This window comes from Mustela nivalis (assembly GCF_964662115.1).
Source record: "Mustela nivalis genome assembly, chromosome: 1".
Classification (NCBI taxonomy): domain Eukaryota; kingdom Metazoa; phylum Chordata; class Mammalia; order Carnivora; family Mustelidae; genus Mustela; species Mustela nivalis.
In genome coordinates this window covers 202,808,655-202,832,522 of record NC_139020.1, presented here as the reverse complement: position 1 = coordinate 202,832,522, position 23,868 = coordinate 202,808,655, and the positions used below count along the sequence as shown (strand labels likewise).

The following is a 23,868-nucleotide window of genomic DNA, read 5'->3' as shown; positions in this document are numbered from 1 at the left end:
CCTCTGCCTGCCTGTTGGCCTACTTGTGATCTCTCTCTGACAAATAAATAAATAAAATCTTAAAAAAAAAAAAACGATTTTATTCAAGAGAGAGAGCGCGAGAGAGCGAGCAGGAGCAGGGGCAAAGGGGCAAGCAGGCTCCCTTCTGAGCAGAGAGCTGGACGCAGGGCTCCAGCCCAGGACCCTGAAATCCTGACCTGAGCCGAAGGCATACGCTTCACCAACCAAGCCACGCAGGCGCCCCCACAGTTGAGATTTGAACCCAGAGCCTACGTCTTCAGGCTCCTCTGTGTATCTTTTTGCTCTGCTCTGCGGTGGATCCATTCAGTCAGTTCTTATTCGCGGTGGTTCCGTTCTGAAACATTGCAGTGAACGCAGACTTAGGGCATACTGGATTCCACAGCGAATACAGAGGTAGGTTCCTGCAAGCCTTTAGTCACCTTTTTGTTGAACAATCAGTACGTGACTTTGTTTGGTGTGTTTCAAGACACCTTATTTAATACATACGGCTAACTGGTTAACATTGAACTTCCAGCCGGCCGCGCTCTAAACTCAAGCCTGAACAAAGCTCTGCAAACACACGTTTTCTCCAGGAGGCACATTCCCGCCTTCTTGCATTTGGGGACACTAGACAGCACTAAGCACTGTGCTTGGAGACTTTTTTCTTATTTTCTTTTTTTTTTTTTTAGATTTTATTTATTTACTTGAGAGAGAGAGAGAGAGAGTACCAGTGGGGGAGGGGGGCAGAGGGAGATGGAGAAGCAGACTCCCTGCTGAGCGGAGAGCCCAGCTTGGTGCTCTATCCCAGGATCCTGAGACCACGACCCAGGCCAAAGGCAGCTGCTCAATTGACTGAGCCACCCAGGTACCCCTGGAGACCTTTTTTAAAAAAAAGATTTTATTTATTTGACAGAGGTCACAAGTAGGCAGAGAGGCAGGCAGAGAGAGAGGAGGAAGCAGGCTCCCTGCTGAGCAGAGAACCCGATGCGGGGCTCGATCCCAGGACCCCGAGATTATGACCTGAGCGGAAGGCAGAGGCTTAACCCACTGAGCCACCTAGGTGCCCCCGGAACCCTTTTTAAATAGCAAAACTGCCATGCAAAAATGTGGAAAATGCCACTAGATGGACCGTAGAAAGGTCACTTGTGTGCAGTCCAAGCTGATGTGAGATGGCGTCCCACTTCACGGGGGCCGTGTCCCTCGGTGATTCACATTTCCGGAACCCTGCTCTGTAGCGTGTCCCTTAGTGACCACGAAGGGCTACAAGCTTTGGCTTGAAGGTGGCAAATCAGTCTTGGCCAGCAGAACTCAACAAACACCGGGATCTGCGCATAATGGGGTAGGCCAATGTGTAAATGAATGATCCAGGGCTCACACCATTTTTCTCCCGCACCCCCGCATTTCTTCCTTTCCCGCTCTGTCCGCCCTAGGTCCCCGCAGCATCAGAGTGGCCCAGGTTCTGCTGATGTCAGGAACATCCCCGTATCTCTGTGGCTTAGAAAGGCTAAGGCTTCTTTCTCTTTTGTACTGGGTGCTGATGGTGGGGCAGCAACAGACTGCTGGTCACAGGCTCTGAGACCCGCCCAAAGGGGCTGCCCCTTCTCTGCTGTGACAGCATGGCCAGACTCAGGAAGCTCTTGCCCTGTCAGTGAGATACCCTGGATTAGAAGTGCCTCGTCAGAGCTCTGGTCACAGATCACCATCCAGAACTCGCCCCACTTGGTCCCCCGCAGGGGTGTACCATCCACTCAGCCACTTGTGTCCTGTCCTGGTCTGGAGTCAGAGGGAAGCAGAATGGTCCTGTCCTGGACGTCTGAGGGGAGAGACAGCAAGCTGTCCTGGACGGGGGGCAAGGGGAAACTGAAAATATGCTCCCTCCCCCGTATAGCTCAGCTGCCTCGGGAAAACTAGGCCTTCGGTGCTGAGACATCTCCCTACCTCTCCGCTCTCTGGGCGCCTGTTGGTCCCGCCCAGGCTGCTCTGGCGCCGGCCATGGAATCTGATCTGGCCGAGAAGCAAAGGCTGTTTGTTCTCCCTGGTCACCCTCTTGGCCACCCTGAAACCAGCTCTGGATCACTTTCCAGGGCATCCGTGGGTGACCAGGGGCCCCCAGATGAGCCGTCCTGGCCCCGGATCTGACGGGACTTTCTGGTATTGCTAGGCCAATGACCCAGCAAAATCCCAACCCTCTGAGCCCCCTGGGGCCCAAGGACAGCATTGGGAAGTGCGTGAGGGTCACCTTGGAGCCTACTCGTGCACCTCTATCTTGGGCCACATCAACCCTGACTCCTGTGGCTGAGTTTACACCACCTTGGGTTACAGAGGAGGGGGCCAAAGCTTTGTCCCTCCTGCCTTTGGCTTGCTCCCACCTGAGACAGGTGACATAGGGCGAGATGAGGTCCCACCTCCCCTGCTCACTTGCTGGTGACGCTGAGCTGTGGCTTAGCCTCTCCATACCTCAGTTTCTTCATCTTTATAATGGGAATCTCAATGGGCCTTACCTCAGTGCAGCTCTGAGGGAGAACGTACTCATCCCTCCATGGCTCTACTGACTTGCAGAAACACTTCCCAGCTCCAAAAGTTCTGCCCAGCTGAATGGTTTCTGGAGTGCAAAGTCCAAGCAGGTGCAGGAGGGATGCAACCCCAGCGGCCTCTGCTAGTGCAAAACCCGTGCTTCCTGTATTCAAATGTTGCTGAGCCCAGCTGTGGCCCCTACTGCTCTCTCCACCCCATCAGAGCACCCACCTGGGACGGATTCAAACATACCTTTGCCACCCGCCTTCAAGCCCCCTTCAGCGTTCTACCTCATCAGTCATCCTACTGGCTCTTGAACTTGATAGAAGTGTAATGCCCTCCTGAGTTCTCTTCTGAGTCTGGCTAATTCTGTTCAATATTCCCTCTCTGACATTTATCTAGGGTGTCGCCTGTATGAGTCATTCCTTTTTCTTCATTGCTGAGTCCATTGCATGGATGTGCCAGTCTGTTCCCCTGCTCCCCTGCTGATAAACGTCTGGATTGTCTTCCATCTGCGACCACTGAACAAAACCACCCTGGGTACTGTTGCCCATGTCTTTTGAGGAACGCGCACCCGCTCCTGTTGTGTAAATGCCCCGAGTGGCGATCGTGGGTGGTAGGCGAGGCCTGTGTTCCGCTCTCAGAGTTGTAGCCACGCAGACTCCCAAGGCTGTTGTATCAGTTTACGCTCCCGCCCCCAGTAAATGAGTTTCAGCGACTCTGTGTCTTCACCAACACTTGGCATCGCAATTGCGTTAATTTTGGCCTTTGGTCTCGCCAGAGTTTGAGTTCCTGAGCTGTTCTGCAGTCTTGGCGGCTTAGAGATCCTAACTGAAAAGAGCTGATTTGTGCTGTATGGAAAACACCCCTTTCTCATCTTGCTCAGACCCCTGCCCTTTTTAATTGTCTTCGGGCAGAGCCTGACGAGAATTTACGAGACATTAGGTAGTTTCTGAGATGGTTCCCAAAGACCATGGTGTCCCGGTGTTCAGACCCTTATAATCCCCTCCCTTGGGTAGGGCTGGACCTAGCAACTCAATTCTAACCAACCGAACATAGCAAGGGGGATGGGTGTCACTTCCTTGATTAGGTTCTAAGCCAGTGGCTTCCATCTGGTTGGAGACTCTCTTGCTGGGTTTGCTAAAGCAGACTGGCTTATAAAGATATAAAGATGTATGATGGGACTGAGGGCAGCCTCTTACCAACAGCCAGAAAGGAACCAAGGCCCTTAGTTCCGCAGCTTGGAGGGAATGGATCGACCCCTGCCAACAACCCCAAAGTGAGCTTGGAAGCAGATCCCACCCCTGTTGAACCCAGATTGCAGTCTGAAGGGGAGGTCTCAGTTGAGCCATGCCCCAGATTCCTAATCTCCAGAAACTGTCAGAAAATAAATGCGTGTCTTTTTTTTTTTTTAAGATTTTATTTATTCATTGGGCAGACAGAGATCACAAGTAGGCAGAGAGAGAGGAGGAAGCAGGCTCCCCGCTGAGCAGAGAGCCTGATGCAGGGCTCAATTCCAGGACCCCAGGATCATGACCCGAGCCAAAGGCAGAGGCTTTAACCCACTGAGCCACCCAGGCGCCCCTAAATGCGTGGCCTTCTGAGCGGCTAACTTTGGAGGATGATTTGCAGCAAGAGCTAACAGATACAAACTCAAAGGATATTGAAGTTGGAAAGCAAGAGTGCTGGATTTTCAGATAGTATTTTTGTGATTATTGCTCCATTTTGAGATTATTGCTCAGTTTTGCATCTTGGGTGGTCTTCTGAGCCTTCTGAACACTTCTGAGCCTAAGGTCCAATTTGCACTGTACCTAGAACAGTCCTGAAATGGAGGGTTCATGAGGCCTTTTCCAAAACTCTTATTTCACCCAAAATATGTTTTAAAGTGTGTTCATAAAGTGTTCTCTGGAGAGTGCGTGTGTGTGGGGGAATATGCCCCTTGTCATGCAGAGCAATTTCCTTCAAGGTGGCATCTGGCTTTCCATTCTAAATATCACAAGCACAGAAGACCCCAGCTCTGTCCTGCCACTTTCAGTAGATTGCATGTGCAGAACTAAAGAGAGACCAGTTGGATCAAGGGGACAACAACGGTGATGCTTGTGTGAATTACTCAGGGTATCCAAGCCATGGTGGGCAGCCAAAACTCAATAGTTCTTCTCAACCAGGAATAGTGTGGTTAAGTGTTTTCAGTATTCCCCACTATGCCTGCTGTTGCAAAAATGCAACAAAGCTGGAACAGACACTCTCTGCCCCCAACTCCCCTTCACCCTCTTCATGTTTATCTCTTCCTGATGAATGTCATTCACAGAAAATACCTCCAACCTTTCCTGGGCCCTCCTTTGGCCACAAGAGTGTGTCCAGATTGTGCACAGGGAAGACCAGAAGTGTGAGGGGTTAATCTCTCTAGAAGCAGCTCTCAGCCAATACCTGATGGGGTTCAGTGGATAAATACCCCAGGCCCAAGCCCCTGTGTGGGGACCACTCTGCTGTGTGTGCTCTATGCTGTTTCCCAGGGGTCCCCAACAGCATGGAGCCTCATTTGCCCACAGTACTATCTGCTCACTGGTGTCCCCAAAGGGCTCTGGGGGTTCCTGGGGTAATCTCCGATATAGACAAACCACATCCCTCAAATTCTCTCAGGTCTTGTTCTCTCTCTCTCTCTCTCTCTTTTTAAATTTTATTTATTTCTTTGACAGCGAGAAAGATCACAAGAGGCAGACAAAGGGAGGGGGGGAAGCAGGCTCCCCGCCCAAGCAGAGAGCCAGAGGTGGGGCTTGATCCCAGGACCCTGAGATCATGACCAGAGCCAAAGCAGAGGCCCAACCCACTGAGCCACCCAGGCGCCCCTCAAGGTCTAGTTCTGATGATCCCAATCCAAGGCAATATCTTATTGAGAGATGTTGTCCACTGACAGCTGCTGGTTTTGCATGGCCCGTGGAATTAATGGAGACGTCAATATCCTTTCTGATTTGGTCCTCATAGCTGTGTTTGGTGGAGTGGAGGAGGTTACCTTATTTTGTAAAGGAAACTAAAGTGGCAGGTCGCATGACTGTTTCCGGAGCCAGGTCTGTCCCAGCTCCTGGAGGACACAGAGCGACCTGAGCCTTTGGCTCCAGCCCCAGAATCAGCCTCATCCCCTCTCACCTGATTCTTGCCGAGATATGAGGATGCTTAGAGTCCCTTCCAGGGAACAGCCAGCAAGGCGGGGCAGGTTTCGACTGGGCTATGGGCAGCACTCCCAGCCGGCCTTCCAAGCTGAAACCTTGCATAGTTTTCAGGGCTCCTGTCCTGGGTCCCGTGAGGATGAGCAAGGGTCAGACGAGAGTGAGGCTAGCGAGCTCGAGAGGTACAACATTTAAGGAGCTCATTCTAGTTCAGGACCCCATCTGTACCTGCAGGAGCCTGAGAACAAGTGCCTCCTTAAATTTGTCTTGATTTAGGTGAAATTCAAATAACACAGGATTCACCACTGGAAAGTGCACAATTCTAGGGCTCTCTGCTCAGCAGGGAGCCCGCTTCCTCCTCTCTCTCTGCCTGCCTCTCTGCCTACTTGTGATCTCTGTCTGTCAAATAAATAAATAAAATCTATAAAGTGCACAATTCAGTTAGCATTTAGTGCACTGACAATGTGGTGCAAACATTACTCCTGTCTAATTCCAGAACATTTCTATCACCCAGAAAGGAAAGCCTGTCCTCATGAGCAGTCACTCCCCATGCCCCCCCACCCCCACCCCCCGGCAGCCACTGATCTGCCTCATCTCTACGGATCGACCTGTTCTGGATGTTTCATATACGTGGAATCACACACCATGTGGCCTTTTGTGTGTGACTTCTTTCACTTGGCACGATGTTTCTGAGCTTCATCCATATGTAGCATAGGTCAGTGCTTTGTCCCTTCTCATGGCTGAGTTAATATTCCCGCTGGATGGATTCATCACATTTTTTACCCGCTTACCTGTTGATGGCCATTTGGGCTGTTTCCACCTTTTGGCAGGTGTGACTAGTGCTGCTACGAATATGCTTGTAGAAGAATTTGTTTGAAGACCTGTTTTCAATTCTTCTAGGTCTCCAGTTTTGCACCTGCACCCTGGGCCTGGCCCTGGAGATGAGGCTGAGGGGTCCAGCTTCTGGTTCCCCTGCCCAGTCCAGGAGATGAGGTGCTGCTCGCTGGCAGACAGCCATGGTCCTTCCTCCTCGTTCTCTTGTCCCACACCCCAGAGTCCCAGGGGACTGCCCCATTCCAGGGGAGTCTCAGAAACGACAATTTCCAGTGTTTCTCAGGCACCTGCTGTGTTCTGGAACCCTCTGTGATAGGGTAATGAGGTTCCAGCCATGGCCACCATATGGCCTTATTTCCTGGGTCTCAGTTTCCCCATCTGTACATGGGGCTGTCCCAAAGATAAACCGAGGCCAGGAAAGTGCCTGGCACGCGTCTGCAGAACCAGGCATGTTATAATGATGTAACAGTTATTTACTTATTTATTTCTAAAAGTAAGTTCTACACCCAACATGGGGCTTGAACTCATGGCCCTGAGGTCAAGAGTCACACGCTCTACTGACTGAGCCAGCCAGGTCCCCTGACATTTATTCTTATTTGATCTTTTTCATTGATATTTATTGTGGTCCCCGAGAACCCATGCTTACTGGGTGCTCCCACGTGTCAGGCGCCACGTGGGACGTTCATGTGTGCTCTGTCCTCGCTCCATTCCACCAGCAAGGTCGTCTATGCATCTTACCAGCCACTCTGGGAGGAGGCAGCTGGAGCTGGAGTTGGTGGGCCACTCAGGTCTGGGTGTATCAGATCAGCAGGATTCCTGCTAGGGTCAGGCTTGAGGGACCAGCTTCCCCCCGCCCCCGAGTGCTGTCACCTTGGAAAGGGTCCTAGGGGGGCTTGAAATCACTTTGTGGCTGAGCCGTCTCCTCCCTCCCTGGGACTCAGAGTGCCTGTGTGGCTCAGGAAGGGATGCAGTAGGAGAATTCTGGGGACATCTGTCCATTTGGGGTGAGTGGAGGCCAGGCATCCCCACTCCCAGTGCAATTTATGTGCATGAAGATTTGTGGGACATGGCTCCCCAACTAGGGTCTACAAGGAATAGACCCTTGTCCCCCACTTCTGCCTCCCCACCCCACTCCTGTCATCCCACCCATTATCCCAGGCCTGGGCTGGACCACACATGTTTGGATGTGACTCGAGTGACAAAGGCGATAGCGAGGGTCAGAGTTTATTTGAGGGCTGCATGAGATGGGAATGGGGCCAGGGCCTCTGGAGATCCCTGGGGCTCTGAGTCATCCACTCTAAGCCTTGGCAGTTTTGTGAGCCCCAGAAAGTGGCCATCAACCCACCTTCTCCTGACACCAGGGCACCCGACTGACGACGACACAGGTTGACATGCACTGAGGATCTACTGTGCACAGGCACCTGGACTGCTTACACCAAGTCTCACAGGAGCCCTAGGAGGGGGAACTGCTTCTGGCCACATTTTATAAACAAGGAAACTGAGACACAGAGCAGCAAAACCCACAGCCAGAAGGCTGGGTCCAGCCGTCCATGTGCACCTGGGGCCCTAGGGTGCTCTGAGCTCAGCACACACAGATTTCAAATGCTCACAGCCTGGTAGAAGTCGCAGAGTCTGAGACTTGCACTGTCAGCAGCATGGGAGTTACAGAAACCCGGTTCGAATCCTGACTCTGAAGCTCAGTACTGGCCATGGGACTCCTGGTGAGTCACTGCCCTTCTTTGGACCTCGGTTTCCTCATCTGTAAAATGGATGGAGACATTTAGAGAACCACTGTTTAAGCCCGACCCTCCCCGCCTCCTGCATCTAACATCTGGAGAGCTACATTTCCGGGCTTCCTCTGCCCAGAGATGTGGCCATGTGACTCTGTTCTTGCCAATGAGGTATAAGCAGGAGGGTCCCAAGGCCTCCCGGGAAGATTTCCAGGTTCTGAGTGCCCCCTGGTCTCTGCCTTTCCCTCTGAGAGAGGAGGTGAAGGCTGGAGCCCTGGCAGCCATTTTGTGACATGAAGCCACCTTGCAGACACAAGGCAGGGATGCTGAGAAATCAAGTACTGCTACTGTGGCTGAGCCTGGACCTATCTTTACAGAGTCCTCTTCCTGCTGCCTGACACCAGGTCTCTATCCCTGATCCCTGGGTTCACACCAGTGTAGAGTCCTTCCCTGAGCCCCGTGACCGGTGGCCCAGCATGCTACGCATCTCTTGGGTGACCCCTTCCCAGTGGCCCCTGCCAGCCGACAGTGTCCGGTGCAAGCGGGATAAAGGCAGGCTGCTCTCCCGGCCTCCCCCCATGGCTGCAGGTGCTGTAGCAGTGACTGTGGGTCTGAGGGGGTCCCCAGGTTCTGGGCAGGATGAGTAGGGGGTTTGGTGGTGGGTACCCTGCTGGGGCTGAGCCCTGGGGCTGGCCTTGGAGACTTCAGCAGGGCGGACAGGGTCGTCTTCAAAGTGTGGTGGGGACAGTTCATGGAGGCCACGGCGGGTGGCCCGGGCAGCTCGGAGCAGAGTGTGGGTCAGTGCCGCCACCAGGACCAGAGCACCCACTCCAAGGATGGAGGCGGCTGCTGCACCTGTCTCGATCTCAAAGAGCAGCAGGGCGTAGATGGACAGTGCTGGGGAAAGAAATGGCTCTCATTTACTTAGTCAACAAACGTTTGATCCCCAAGCTCTGGGAGAGCTCCCCCAAACAGAGGGCAGTCACAGAAACTTGTACACGATGGGCACATAGCTTAACTACCTAATCCTCTTACACCATCATCACATGCATTTTACTGTAAAATGGTGAATTTTATGTTATAAGTACTTGACCACAACTAAAACAACCCAGATCTCAGGCTTCCTGAATCCCGTGATTTAACTTTGAGTGAATCACAGCCCTTCTCTGGCCTGTTTGCCAGTCTCAACAAGATGGTTGGTGACCTGACCTTGAGGACCAATCTGTGCTAGCTTGTTGACTTGTCCAGCACCCAGTTGGCACCATTCTTTTTGATGAGGACTGTCCTGTGGACTGTAGGATATTTAGCAGCTTCTACCCACTTGATGCAGTAGCATTCTCCGCCTTCCCTGTCATGACAACCCAAAATGTCTCCAGATATTGGCAAATGTCCCCTGGATCAGCAGAATCTGTTCCCATTGAAAACCACCAGCTCAGTCCCTACCTTCATCCAGATCGTTAATGTAGGAGCACTGAGCCACCTCTCTGACATGTTGATGGGTATGGTGCTAGGCTAGGCCAATCAGAACATTGCTTCCCCTGGTTGTACTGATTGGGTGCAGGGCTATCACATGACCCAAGCCCAGCCAATCAAAGTGAGCCCTGGGGCTTTTGACTGGGCTGTGGGTAGGGAGGAATTTCTTACTGCAGCAGCGGGGGAATTGGTCCAGGAGAAGCCCAGAGTGGACTGGAAGCCTTCTTGGCACTTTGCTGGCTGTCTTTATGCTTTCTCCGGCTCTGTACTGTTTGCTTTTTAGATGTCACACTGCATCATGTTCGACAGATTAAAGTGAGGCCAAGGACTTCTTTTGCTCTAAACATTTTTGAAAAGGTTTTTTAAATTATTCTTTTGGCTCTGGCTAGCAACGAATGGATGATTGGGTGATTGGCTGGATGTGCTTGGGCATTCTTGCTGAGTGAGGTAATCTAACCTCAAAAGGAATCTAAATGGGAGCTCAACAAATTCTTAATTTAACACTTAATGAGGCTGACACAGTTACCTTTTCCCCCTCTTTGTGAGTTTCTTGTGTATTAGAATGAGGATATCTTATTCTCCAAGTCTCCAATAAATTTTTTTTTTTTTAAGCCAGCCTGGGAAAGGGCTCAAGGTTGTAGGCATTGTATTGAAAGCACTTATAGATACAGACATGTTTTCCAGGGGATAGCAGGTGAAGAGGTGAAACTAGAGGCATTTCTGATTACCTTGTGGAGCACCTAGATCCATCTGCACCTGAGGCCAACCAGCCCCGATCTTTACAGATACATGCGTCACCCCCTCCACTCTCCTTTTTAAAAACACTCACAGCTGGAGCATTTTATTAAGTCTAACAGCAAAAGTTATGCAGAGTTCCCTGCACTTTATATATCCATATATACCCTTATAGTCCCATAATGAACCCTAGGCTCACATCTCATAAATAATTTAAATATATCTCCTAAACTTCTATTTCTCTGTTGTAGAAACAAAACAAAACAAAACAAAACAGACAGTAATAGCAAACCCCTTGTTTTTCATTCAGCTGAATATTTTCTTCTTCTAGTAAAACAGGTTGTTTATAGGACTGCCAGTGGTCTGTGTATGTTTCAGCCCTGGGTCTGCAGCACCATCAATGCATTTTCCAAGATTAGAATGATATCTAAGATGTTGGGATGCTTGATGCTTTGATTACTTTACTGGCAAGTGTGAGTGAGAGGATGTTGATCTAAGAAAAGTTATCATGAGTCAGGGAAGGAAAGACAATGTGCTGTGTCCTTCTGGTACCCACACTTTTAGTTTTTGTTATGTTTCATGTTATGGGATTTACAACTGCATTTCTGGTTTATAAAGCATTTTTTTTTTTTTAACCTAAGCCATTCTTGAGCTAGAGGTTCTGATATTTGTAACCAACAGCTTTTTACTAAGACCAACCCATGAAACACTATCTCCAAAAAAACACCAAGGACATGAAAATTTTTGTTCAAACCAAAAGTAGGAAACTGAAGAATCAAAAATGTTCTGAAGACCACTACGACTTATGGAACCCCTACTGGGGTCAGATGCCATTCACAATCTTTCTCAGGGATTAACCCGGAATCCCCTTAGTAATTCTAGAAGGCAGGGAACTATGTATCCCCACTGTACTGATGAGGAAACCTGGACACAGAGGGAATCTGCCCAAGGTCCCAGAGCAAGAAAGTGTCAGAGCCAAGAGTTGAACACAGGCCGACTGGCACTGGAGCTGACTTCAGTTATGGGGCCACGACCCTTGGCCACCCCAGCCCAGGGCTCTACACCCAACATTCTATCCCCCAGCACGCACCTGCTAAGTAGACAGAGACCCCACAGCAGAAAAGGCCAAGGGCCACGTGTCTGAGGAGGCGGCAGTCATAGAGAAACCAGTCAGACCTGAGGGGGCAGCAGAAAGAGAATAGGCTCAGGTGGAGCTGGTGGGGGAAGGCCAGGGAGGCCCAAGATCTATGTAAGGACACATCCATCCACCCATCCATCCATCCATCCATCCACCCATCCATCCATCCATCCATCCACCCATCCATCCATCCATCCATCTCTCTATCTATCTACCCATTCATCCATCCATCCAGGTACCATTAACATCTACACATCCCCATCGATTATTCAACCGTACAGCCATCCATCCATTCAATCAGGCTCTATTAATCCATCCAACCACTTACTGAAACAGCCACCATCTGTCCATCCATCCATTTGCCATTCACCACCCAACTACCCATCCGTCCTTCCAACCACCCTTTCATCCTTCACCCACCCATCCATCCACCATCCATCTCCCCCTCACTATCCATTGACCCAACCAACTATCCATCTGTCCATTCATCCATTCCTCATTCACCGCTCATCCATCCACCATCCTCTCCCCCTCTTCTATGGCCCATCCGTATACATCAGTCCATTCAAACATGCAACACTCATGAGGCAGCTGTTATGCACAGACACTAGTTGTGCACCTGACTTCCATTATTCTACAGACCATAAGCTCGTTTGGGAAGTAAAGAAACCAGGGCTAATTTGTTATCAGACATAGTAGAAACAGAGATTCCCAAGAGCTAAGACTGATGGAGGTCTTCGTTTTGAGCCTGGCACCATGCTAAGTGCTTCTGTTGTGTGCACTCTCCCTCCCTCCCTCCTGGAGGCTTAAGAAACAGAGGCTCTGAGAGCTTCCATTATCGCTCATCTCCCAGTGGTACAGCAGAAGTGGCCTCCTCCCCAATCTCTCCACCACCTGACCTCATGCCCCCTTTTCCCACAGTGGCCGGAGGGGTTATTCCAAACTGAAGTCAGATATGCCCCTCCTTTCTCCCCCAACCCTCTCAGGCAGAGTAACCCTCAAAGTGTTCATCACAGCACAAGAAGAGCTACATGGTCCAGTTCCTGATTTCTCTGCCCTTATCTCCCTTATGTCTCCCCACGGCCACATCAATCACCTTGATCTCCCTCTAACACCCCAAGCACATTCCTGCCCCAGGTCCTTTGCACATGGTGTTTGTTCCTCCTGCCTGGATCACAGTCCTCCAGATCTTCTGCCTCCTTCCCTTCTTCAAGTCTCTGCTCAAGCCTCTGCTGATGGTCCCATTTCAACCCCCATTCTGCCCTCTTTCTTGGCATCACCCCATCTTCCTCCTTTCCCAGCATTCATCGTTACTTAATGTTATTTGTCTTGCCTCTATTTTCTATCCCATGAAGACAGGTCTGGGTCCACCTGGTTCCTGCTGTGTCCTCTACTCCTGGTGCTGGGCTCAGCCCCCTGAAGACACCCATGATTGGGTGTTTGTTGACTGACACATGAGTGTAGTTCAGCCCCCCTTGAGCTAGGGAATGAATAGCGCACACTTTAGGTGAGATCTACCCCAGTGGTGAAAGTTCCCATCCATTCAAATCCATGGAATAGGGGACCCTGATTCTGGCTCCCTTCCCCCAGCATCCTGGAGGGGAACACTGGGAAGATTCTTCCCTACACTCCCTATCCCCTGACACCTGCCTCCACCAGTGCCCATGTTCCTGAGCTCAGCTGCCTGAGGAAGGATACCCACCCAGGACCAGAGCACAGGTTCTGGCTCTACCAGAAATAAGTTCAAATCTCCTCCACCCTCTTCCAAACCCGGCAGCCTAAAGAGATCAGCTTCCCCTGTGTAAGAGAGGCAGAACACCAGCCTCGCAGGGGTCACTTGGCTAGTCCACAGAATGCGAAAAGCACATAGAGCTTAGGGTTCCCTCAATGATAAGCGCTGTCAACACCGGGGCCACCCGGCCCTGGGTCCCCAATGACCGCAGTTTCCACCTCTGTAAAGTGGTGGGGGGAGTGCAGCAGTCGATGCACGATGGAGGGAGGGACAGAGGGAGGGAGAGATGAGAGAGGGGGTGGAGGATGGAGAGAGGGGAGGAAGAGAGGACGGGATGGAAGCAAGGAAGAGGGGAGAGGGGACGCTCTCCCCCAACCTGAGGTCCCGACAGGGGCAGCGGCTCGCCTGGGCTTGCCCAGCCCCCAGCCGGGCCTCGGGGCGGAGGGGCCTGTCCTACCTGCCGGGGCCGGGCCCCCGCGCCAGCTCGGCGCCCAGGTGGCCGCAGAGCGCCGCTAGCAGAAGGCAGGTCAGGCCCAACACCAGGGCGAGCGCGGCGAGCGCGGCGGCCAGCGGCAGCAGCGCCCCGGCCGCGTCCTCGGGCAGCCCGGGGCCGACGCCCAGCTCCGGGCCGAGCCCGTCGACGCGCAGTCCCCGAAGCTCCGCGCGGCCCGCCTGCAGCTGGAACAGCAGCTGCGCTCCCAGTGCCGCCAGCACGGCCGCCGGGATGCCCAGCAAGGTCATCGCGGCCAGCACCCGGCCGCCGTACGACCGGGCCATGACTGGGGGTCTGTGAGCCGGGGTGGGGGTGGGGGGCGGTCGAGGAAAAAAAGAGATTTTAGCGGGGCAGGGGAGTTGGGCTGGCGTCCAAAGGTCCCCAGGAGTTCCGAAGGGGGCGGGACCGCAAGGGGTATCTGAAAATTGAGGGGCCGAAGAGGGATTGGTGTGCAGATCGCTGTGGGGATGAGGAAGCTCTGCGAAAACTTGGGTCAAAGTCTTTCTCCTCCCTCCAGGGACCCTGCGGGCGCCCCCTCCCGGTCTCCAGGTCCTGGCCGGGCGGGGCCGGGGCGGGGCGGGGCGAAGAAGGGACAGAGGCGGCCCCAAGACAGGAATGGGCTCGGTGGCTGGATCCCCGGAGCCCTACAAGCCCCTAAACTCATTAAAGGGACCGCCACACCGCCCACTGCCCGAAGCACCTGTTTCATTGCTTTAAAAAAAAGAAAAGAAAAGAAAAGAAACTTGAACGAATTTTTAAATAATCCACTCTGATATTCGGTCTCTTTACCTGCGGCGCTTGCAGTTGGCTGCGATTTCCCCTCCGTTCGACCTTCTTTTAAGGCTTTGCCGAAATGTCGCCTCCTCGGCGAGGCCCTTTGGCGGCCGCGGCTTGAGAAGGCACCCCTGTCTTTTGCTGTTCGACTTTGTTCTTCCCAAGGCCCGTATTTTTGGTTATTATCTATTTATTTTTAATTTTAAACATTGAGGTGAGATTTACATGACATAAAAGAAACCATTCTGAAGTGAACAGTCCAGTGGTATTTAGTACATACAGTGTTGTGCAAACAGCATCTTCGTCTGGTTCTGGAACATTTTCTTCATCCCCAAAGGAGACCCCATCCCCTTCCCCTAAGCCCTGGCAACCGCTGATCTGCTTTCTGTCTCTGGATTTGCCTGTTCTGGACATTTTATACAAATGGAGCCAGAGCCTATATGACTTCCGGTGTCCCGTTTCTTTCACTGACGTTCATCTACATTGTACCGTGTATTAGTTCTCCGTTCCTTTTAGGGGCTGAAGAGTATCTCACTGATGGATGGACCACATGGTGTTTATGCATTTGTCTGTTGAGGGGCATTTGGTTTTTTTCCCACCTTTTTTTTTTTTTTTTTTTTTTTAAGATTTTATTCATTTTATGGGCGCCTGGGTGGCTCAGTGGGTTGAGCCGCTGCCTTCGGCTCAGGTCATGATCTCAGAGTCCTGGGATCGAGTCCCGCATCGGGCTCTCTGCTCAGCAGAGACCCTGCTTCCCTCTCTCTCTCTGGCTGCCTCTCCATCTACTTGTGATTTCTCTCTGTCAAATTAATAAATAAAATCTTAAAAAAAAAAGATTTTATTCATTTTATTTGACAGAGATCACAAATAGACAGAGAGGAAGGCAGAGAGAGGAGGAAGCAGGCTCCCCGCTGAGCAGAGAGCTCGATGCGGGACTCGATCCCAGGACTCTGAGATCATGACCTGAGCGGAAGGCAGCGGCTTAACCCACTGAGCCACCCAGGCGCCCCTTTTTCCCACCTTTTAGCTGTTGTGAATAGTGTTGCTGTGAACACGCACACGGTTATTTATTTGAGTCCCTATTTCTTTTGGGTTTATACCTGGAGTGGAATTGCTGGTAATTACGGTCCTTCTGTATTTATCTTATGGAGGAACCTCAGACTGCTTTCCACAGCAACCTGCACCCTTTTACCTTCCCACCAGCAATGCCCGAGGGCTCCACTCTCTTCATTTCCCTGCTAACATTCATTACGCCCTGGGTTTTCATTATAGCCATCCACTGGGCGTGAAGTGGGATCTCACCGTGCCTTTTTTTCCCCCCTAAGATTTTATTTATTTATTTGACAGAGATCACAAGTAAGCAGAGAGGCAGGCGGTGGGTGTTGTGGGGGTGGGGGGGGGGAAGCAGGCTCCCTGCTGAGCAGAGCCCCATGGGGGACCGTGGGATCATGCCCTGAGTCGAAGTCAGAGGCTTAATCCACTGTGCCACCCAGGAGCCCCTCACCGTGCTTTTGATTTGCATTTCCCTAAGAGCTAAGGAGGCTGAGCATCTTTTCGTGGGTTTGGTCGTTTGTGCATCTTCTTTGGAGAAATGCCTCTTCAGGTCCTTTGCTTAGTTTTGAATGGGTTTCTTGTCTTCTTGCCACGCCCCCCCACCCCCGCCTCCCACCCTGCGGCACTTTACGTCTCTCGAAGTTCTGCGGGTGAGTCCGAGGGCCCCCTGCTGGGGGGGTGGCGCTGCTCCCGGACGCCACGACGTCTGCCTCGAGTGTCCCCTTCTGTGACCCCTTAGAGTCTGGGGCGGTAACTCCTCTGGAGGTCGCAGCCCCGAATCCCCACTCGCGAGCTCCCCGCGGGGGTCAGAAGAGCTCCCCCGCCCCGCCGCCCTCCGCCCCGCTCTTCGGCTCCGGCGGGCTCCGGCTCCCGGGGCCGCGCTTGCCCCGGGCGGTCTGGTCCACGCGGTACTTGCAGCGGCGCAGCGGCTCGGTGAGGCTCCGCGGCGCGGGGTCGTCCAGGTCTTCGGGCTGCAGGAAGCTGCGGTCCAGCAGCTCCGCCGCCTCCTGCCAGTTGGCGAAGCAGGCGGGGCCCAGGCGCCGGATCTCGTCGGTGGCATCGTGGGTGAGGACGTCCCCGCTGGGCTTGAGCACCACGACAGCCGGCAGGCGCTCCACGGAGAAGCGGCGCCCGAGGTCCCTGTGGGGCGGACGCGTCAGTCGGGTCGGAAGCCGGTCCCGATCCCGAGCTGGGGAGCCACCCCCATCCCCAGGACTCACGGAGCGCCTTCCGTGTGCACGGTGTGCGCTGGGGGCGCCCGGGGACCTGGCCAGGCCTCAGTGGCCTCTGCACTGTGTCTCCAATACCTCAGACAAGCTACCACCTCATATATTTCATGTCATGTCATATATTATAATTGTATATGTTATAACACATCACAACATGCACTATGCGGGACATACTTACGCTAAAAACGTATACTGGGGCGCCTGGGTTGTTCAGTTGGTTAAGCATTTGCTTTGTGCTCAGGTCATGATCCCATGGTCCTGGGATCCAGCCCAGCGCCCAGCGTTGGGCTCCCTGCTCAGCGACGCCTGCTTCTCCCTCTCCCACTCCTCCTGCTTGTGTTCCCTCTCTCTGTCAAATAAATAAATAAAATCTTTAAAAAAGATAAAAAGTAAAAAATACACTAAAAAATGACTCATTGTTGATGCGAAATTTGTTTTTGTATTTTATCTGGGAACTCTGTTTGTGTGTGTGTTCCTGTGTGTATAGGGTGGCGAGAAGGGGGTAGGGAATCGCTCACTCTCTGTCCAGACACCTAAGCCACCCAGAGTAGGCTTTGTCCAGAGGACCCTGTGTCACACGAGGTCAGCAGGTCCAAGTTTGGCTCTGACACAACCTCACAGCTGACATTTCTGCCCTGGGAAGGAAAATGTTGCCACTTTGCAGGAAAGATCCCCCTCAGCAGCAGAGAGGGCAGAAGGAGGAAGCAAATGTCCTAACTCTGATAATGGTGGGTGGAGAATGACGGTCTCTAGAAACTTCCAACTTGGGGAACAAAATTAACGAAGTCAGTCAAGTGTCAGAAGCCTGTGATTCGCTTTCAGATGGTTCCTTGCAAACTTCCCGTGTGTGTAGATAAAGCAGACATGGCCAGGTGCCAACGAGTGCTGTGGATTTCACTGCATGCTTCTTCCAACTTGAGAGATCTTGGAAATTTTTCATCATGAAAAGTTGAAGTTTAAAAAGAAGGAAAGCCAGGGCGCCTGGCTGGCTCAGTTGGAGGAGAGTGTGACTCTTGATTTTGGGGTTGTGACTTCGAGCCCCATGCTGGGTGTAGAGATTACTTAAAAATAAAATGTTAAAAAAAATTTTAAAACTAAAAAAACAAAAACAAAAACAAAAACAAAAAACGGAACGCCTTCCTGCAGAAAAGGGGAGGGTCCTAAGACAGCCATGGTAGCATGGCTCATTGGGCAATTGGGTACACCACCTCTCTCTCAGCTCCGATGCCCTCCTGCCTGCTCCTGCCTGGCTCCCAGCTACTCTGAGGATCATATCCACTCCCGTTAAGATGGAGACCATGGTGCTGCTCTGCATGGTGCTTGCAGACCTCTCCTATCGCTTACTTTTTTTTTTTTTTTAAAGATTTTATTTATTTATTTGTCAGAGAGAGAGAGAGAGCATAAGCAGGGAGAGCGAGAAGCAGACTCCTGGCTGAGCACAGAGCCCAACGTGGGACTTGATCCTAGGACCCTGGCATCATGACCCCAGCCAAAGGCAGACATTTAACCTGCTGAGCCACGCAGGCATCCCTCCCATCTGTGATTGCTTACCGTTCCCTGAACTGCTGCTCTTTTTCTGATGGCCTACCAGCCTTCATCTGTGCTGTGCCCTCTGCCTGGGAACCCTTCCCTCTCCTCACTCTTTCCTATCCTCCCTGGCCTTGGGGGTCTCTCTTTAAAAACACTTCTTCAAGGAACCATTCCCTGACCCCAAACCTCAGCAAGATCTCCTCATTATATTTCCACATGGCATCCTCCCTTTGTCCTCTGGACCATTACTGCAGTTTCTTATAATATATGTATTTGAGTCTTTGTGTCACATCTGTCTCCCAACTAGGTTGTAAGCTCCTTGGGAGCTAAGTAGAAACGGGCATACGTAGCCCCTTAGGTGGTCCCCTCCCCACCCCATCTGGGGATAGACTGGCACACAGGACATGCTCATTAATTCCAGCTGGAACAGAGGGAACAATAAATAAAAACTTCACTTTCAGCAGAAATATCTCCTCCTCCAGGAAGCCCTCCCTGACCTCTTCTCCCACCTCACCTCCTCAGGTCATCCTCGAAGGGCAGGAAGAGCCACTTCTTTGGCATGTCCCTGAGGAACAGATCCTGCTGCTCCTCTGTGGGATCCTGGGACACGTACACCAGAGCCAGCTGGGCTGCCCGCAGCACGTAGAACTCATCTGTGAGCTTTACGAAGAAGTCCCTGAGGATAGGTGCGAAGGCTTGACACTGTGGGCAGGACCCAGAGCCGAAGAAGAGAAGCACCAGCCGGTTCTCCAGCCTGCGACTGAGCTCAGCCTCCGTGTCCAGCTCATCCTGGTCACTGTTATTGCGAATCAGGACACGGCCGGAGAACAGGGAGGCCATGGCAGCCTTGGCTGGGAGCTGGGGACACGGCGGAGGGACTTTGTGAGGCCCTGGGTCTGCTGGCTGGCGGCTGGCCCAGGATTAGGTATCTTTAGGAGGCCAGTTTAGGACCTCACTAATCTGCTTAAACTGCGACCTGATTCTGTGCTGCCTTTGAGGGTAGGGGCAGGCTGCCCAGGGGCTCCTTCCCGGAAGAAATCCATTAAGAAAAAGTACAGGATTGCAAAGGAAAACAGTAATCCTGACATATGGGTGTGAAAATATCTTATTAAGTTGTGATGTAAAATATACGAGATTCTTCATGAATTCAATGTGTTAAGTAATTGTGGTTCACCTGGGCTCTACAAATGATTGTGATTTCTACTGTGATAAATGGTATTTTGAAGTGTCTGCCTGCAATGGCCAGGATGTGATGTGAAATTATCTTTGATTTCCACGGCAGTCAAAGTCACAGGGCTGGCTGATACCTGCTTTGACAGGACATGAAAAACATCCCACCTTCCAGTTAAGTGTAAAATTTAATGGGAAACTTGTTAAAATGGACGCGGGAGGCCAGGAGGGGGCGCTCTCACCATACCAGCGGTCAGTTACCGGAAGACGGGTCAGTTTCAGAACTTTGGTAGAAGAATCCAGAGGAAAGAATGATCAATTGTAGCTCCCAACAGGAAAAGAGGGACATTGCAACCACCCCTGCAACTCAGCCAATTAGCCATCATCACCCTGAACTGCTTTTCTCCATTGGACTTTCCTTCAAAACAACCCCTCCCAACTTCCTCCCTTCTCCATAAAATAACCTTCATCTTCTTTATTGAAAGAGGCTTCGGTTTTTGCTGTAGTTTGCTTTTCCCGAATCATCCCAAATTCTGTACTATTTCCAAATAAACCTATTTTTGCTAGCTGACTTTATTTTTAAGGTCAACAGAAGTTAATGAAAATAAATGTGGGGTTTTTCCCCTACACCCTCCTGAATTCAGTGGGGACAGCCCACCTTAAGATCCCTTGGTGCGTAAGGTTGAAAATCATGGCCACAAGCATTTGCAGTCCCCTCTCATCAAGAATTCGAAACTAGTTCCCCTTTCCTTGAATCTGGGCCAGCTTCATGACTTGCTTTGACCAAGAGAATGTGGTGCGAGGTCTGAGTTTGGAGGATGAGTCTTTTTTTTTTTCTTTTTTTAAAAGATTATTTATTTATTTATTTGACAGAGAGAGATGACAAGCAGGCAGAGAGGCAGGCAGAGAGAGAGAGAAGGAAGCAGGCTCTCCGCTGAGCAGAGAGCCCGATGCGGCGATCGATCCCAGGACCCTGGGATCATGACCTGAGCCGAAGGCAGCAGCTTAACCCACTGAGCCACCCAGGCGCCCCTGGAGGATGAGTCTTATCCTCGCTTGTCATTTTCATTCTCTTAGAAGGCTGCCTTCAAAACCCCTGTGTGAGGAAGCTGACCTCGCCCAGAGGTTGACAAAGCTTTTGTATAAAAGGTCAGATAGTAAATACTTTTGGATTTGTGGGCCATAAGGGTCTCTCTCTTTTTTTTTTTTTTTAAGATTTTACTTATTTATTTGACAGACAGAGATCACAAGCAGGCAGAGAGGCAGGCAGAGAGAGAGAGAAGGAAGCAGGCTCCCCCGTTGAGCAGAGAGCCTGATGCGGGGCTCGATCCCAGGACCCTGGGATCATGACCTGAGCCGAAGGCAGAGGCTTTAACCCACTGAGCCACCCAGGTGACCTGGGCCATAGGGTCTCTTGCAATTTCGAATTCTGCCACTGTCTTGCAAAAGTAGCTCTGGACGATATGTATATGAATTTATGTGTCTGGGTTCCAATAAGACTCTATTTACAGACACTGAAGTTTGAATTTCATAAAATTTTTGCATGTCATGAAATATTACTGTTGATTTCCTTCAACCATTCCTAAATGTAAAAACTATTCTCAGCTTCTGGCAAGCCAGATCTGGCCAGTGAGTTGTATTTGCAGACCTCTGTTCTAGCCTATTGGATAAGAGGCCACACGGAGGTGTTGACCTTAAAATTAGAAGAGTCAATTATTTTACCAACAGAAATGGGCTCGTTCAGGAATAGCAGAGAATTGCAATTCAGGGGAAGCAAACTATGGTAAAAACCACAGGTTTGTCCAACAAACAAAAGAGAGGATTTCATGGAGAAAGAGGAAGTTGGGAAGGGTTGTTTTGAAGGGAAGTCCGCTGCGGGGAACCAGGAGTTTGGGCTGATGATGGTTTCTCATTGGCTGATGCTTGGATAGTCAACTGGATAGTCCTTATAGGAGGTGCAATGTCCACCTTTTCCTGTTGGGTGCATTAAATGATAATTCCTTCCTGTTGATATTTCTGTTTAGGGTCTGTAATTGACATTTCTTCTTGTAATTGAAATGTGGTGGTACCCGCAGGAGACCTCCCCCTTCTGGCCTTCAACTGCATTTCAGGAAGGTTTCCCTTTATTAATTTTCACCAAGGCGAGCTAGATGCTCACAGGAGAGCCAGCTCCAATTGCTACACACCTGATCTTCCAGTCCAGCCACTGGCAGATTGTAGCAGATTGCCTGAGCCAGCCAAGTCCAGCAGAGGGACTGCCCAGGCAACCTATGGGGTCCCCAAAACAGTTGATCCCTGTTGTATACCCACTCCAGTTTGGGGTGATTTGTTATGATTTGTTACACAGCAATAGCTAACTAGTACACCAGGTCTAGAGGATTTTTTCCAGGCGTAGGAAAACACGAGAGACTTTGAAAGACACTTCACATTGGCTTTAAACAATAAGAAAGAATGGGGCTCGCGGATGGCTCAGTAGGTTAGGCATCTGACTCGATTTCAATTCAGGTTTTGATCTCAGGGTGGTGAGACTGAGCCCCGTTTTGGAGTCTCTCTCTTTTTCTCTTCCTCTGCCCCTCCTGCTCATGCATGCATGCTCTCTCTCTCTCTCCAAAATATAAGTAAAAAATAAAAATAAATAAAATAAAAAGGAAATCACAAAGTCCACATTCTCCAGATTTAATTCATGTTGTCAAGATTTTGTGAACGGGCTCATTCCTAATGTGTCCTTGTTACATTCTGCTTAGAAATGATTTCCGGGTCAGATTTTCCTCAGCCTACCAGAACCCCAGGAAGTCCTGCCGTGTTGTGAATGCAAGATGCACTGGGAGCATAGTGATCTCAGTAATGGGGGACTCTCCTCTAATCTTTATAGGGTGCCAGGCTCCTGTTCTCCGAACAGCCCTGCCAGGTTTGTGCGATTTGATTCCATCGTACAGGTGCAGCATAGAGCCTCAGAGAATCGGATTCTCAAAGCCAAGTCACCCAGTGAATGATGTGTGGTGGGGGCGGGGCAGGGGGAAGTCACCCAATGAGTGATGTGTGTGTGTGTGTGTGTGTGTGTGTGTGTGTGTGTGGTGTGCTGCACTGCGGAGCCAAGTCCAACTTGATTGGGGCTTTCCTTTCTCCAAGCATTTCCAAACTGCCGCATCCTTGACATTCGGGGCTAGATCATTGTTTGTGGTGCAGGCTGTCCTGTGTATTGTAGGATGCCTAGCAACACCCCAGCCTTGATCCGCAAGATGCCAGCAGCAACCCTTCCCGTTGTGACAATTAAATATGACTCCAGACATGGCCCGGTGCCCCCAGGGGGCAGTTGAGAGCTACTACTCTAATCTTTTGTTCTGCTGTAGTGGGTTGAGTGGTGGCCCCCAAAGAGATATGTCCAAGTCCTAAACCCAGACTCTGTGACTGTTGCCTTATTTGGAAACAGGGTCTTTGCGTATGTAATTAAGAATCTCAAGAGGAGATCATTCTGGATTATGTAGGTAGGTCTTCAATCCAATGACAAGTGTCCTTATAAGAGACGAAAGACGGGGCATCTGGGTAGCTCAGTTATTAAGCATCTGCCTTTGGCTCAGGTCATGATCCCAGGGTCCTGGGATCGAGCCCCACATCGGAGCTCGGTGGGGAGCCTGCTTCTCCCTCTCCCTCTCCCACTGCTTGTGTTCCTCTCTTGCTGTGTCTGTCTCTGTCAAATAAGTTAAATCTCAACAAAAAAAAAAAAAAGAGAGAGAGAGAGAGAGAGAGACCGAAGAGGAGACACACAGAGGTAGAAGGCCATGTGGACATGAAGCAGAGACCGGAGTAATGTGGCCATAGCCAAGGAACGCGTGGATCCTCCCCTAGAATTACAGAGGGACTATGGCTGTTCACACTTGAATTTCAGACTTCTGGCTTCCAGAATTGTGAGAGAATAAATTTCTGTTGTTTTAAGCCAGCTGGTTTGTGGTACTTCCTTAGGGCAGCAGAGGAAACTCACCCCTGCTTGTGGCGGGCACATGACTTGAGCAGAGAGACACTGTTCACTCCCACGGGGCTCATGCTCTCTTTACAGTGAAACCCCCAAGCTATGATCATCCACTATTTTACTTTTAATGTATGCTTCATTTTTCTCCTTCTGGAAAGTCCTAAGAACTCCCTTTGCTGTGGCCTGCAGCCCCTTGTGGTTGCCTTGGGGAGGGAGATGCATGACTGCCTGTGCCCCTATACCTAGCATGTGCCTGGACCATTCAGTGTGCAGATGCGAAGTCACTTGTCAACTGTGGCGCAGTGGTGATCAAGAAATATTTGTTGCACAGT

General features: G+C 51.1%; 2 protein-coding genes and 1 long non-coding RNA gene across 4 annotated transcripts; all 3 read right to left on the bottom strand.

Annotated features, from left to right (window-relative positions):
* Nucleotides 1-880: 880 nt before the first annotated feature.
* LOC309853364 lies at nucleotides 881-2,854 on the bottom strand. The gene is made up of 2 exons (XR_014305624.1): nucleotides 2,502-2,854; nucleotides 881-1,642 (listed from the first exon to the last, which is right to left on the bottom strand). It is a non-coding gene; the product is annotated as an uncharacterized lncRNA (long non-coding RNA).
* Nucleotides 2,855-7,720: 4,866 nt separating this feature from the next.
* Nucleotides 7,721-14,394, bottom strand: TMEM221 (transmembrane protein 221). 2 transcript variants are annotated; one of them, XM_082710789.1, is made up of 4 exons: nucleotides 13,778-14,391; nucleotides 11,541-11,626; nucleotides 8,909-9,139; nucleotides 7,721-8,271 (listed from the first exon to the last, which is right to left on the bottom strand). In XM_082710789.1, exons 1-4 carry the CDS (start codon nucleotides 14,095-14,097, stop codon nucleotides 8,210-8,212), a joined length of 699 nt encoding a protein of 232 aa, XP_082566915.1. In that variant the 5' UTR covers nucleotides 14,098-14,391; the 3' UTR covers nucleotides 7,721-8,209. The 2 variants fall into 2 exon arrangements, with proteins under 2 accessions (XP_082566915.1, XP_082566914.1); XM_082710788.1 differs by having other exon boundaries at nucleotides 7,721-9,139; nucleotides 13,778-14,394.
* A 1,906-nt stretch (nucleotides 14,395-16,300) lies between these two features.
* NXNL1 (nucleoredoxin like 1) lies at nucleotides 16,301-19,239 on the bottom strand (the record flags this gene model as incomplete). The annotated part of the gene is made up of 2 exons (XM_082711012.1): nucleotides 16,301-16,780; nucleotides 18,914-19,239. The coding sequence occupies 2 exons, from the start codon at nucleotides 19,237-19,239 to the stop codon at nucleotides 16,447-16,449; spliced, it is 660 nt and encodes a 219-aa protein (XP_082567138.1). The 3' UTR covers nucleotides 16,301-16,446.
* Between the last annotated feature and the right edge of the window lie 4,629 nt (nucleotides 19,240-23,868).

What these genes read in the sequence shown, in the direction of transcription:
- TMEM221 (XM_082710788.1), bottom strand. Translation starts at nt 14,097, where the DNA reads ATGGCCCGGTCGTACGGCGGCCGGGTGCTGGCCGCGATGACCTTGCTG. An exon ending in CGGGGGCCCGGCCCCGGCAG is followed by an intron (nt 11,627 to 13,777) that starts GTAGGACAGGCC and finishes CTGCCCCCTCAG; the next exon opens with GTCTGACTGGTTTCTCTATG. An exon ending in GGTCTCTGTCTACTTAGCAG is followed by an intron (nt 9,140 to 11,540) that starts GTGCGTGCTGGG and finishes TTCTTTCCCCAG; the next exon opens with CACTGTCCATCTACGCCCTG.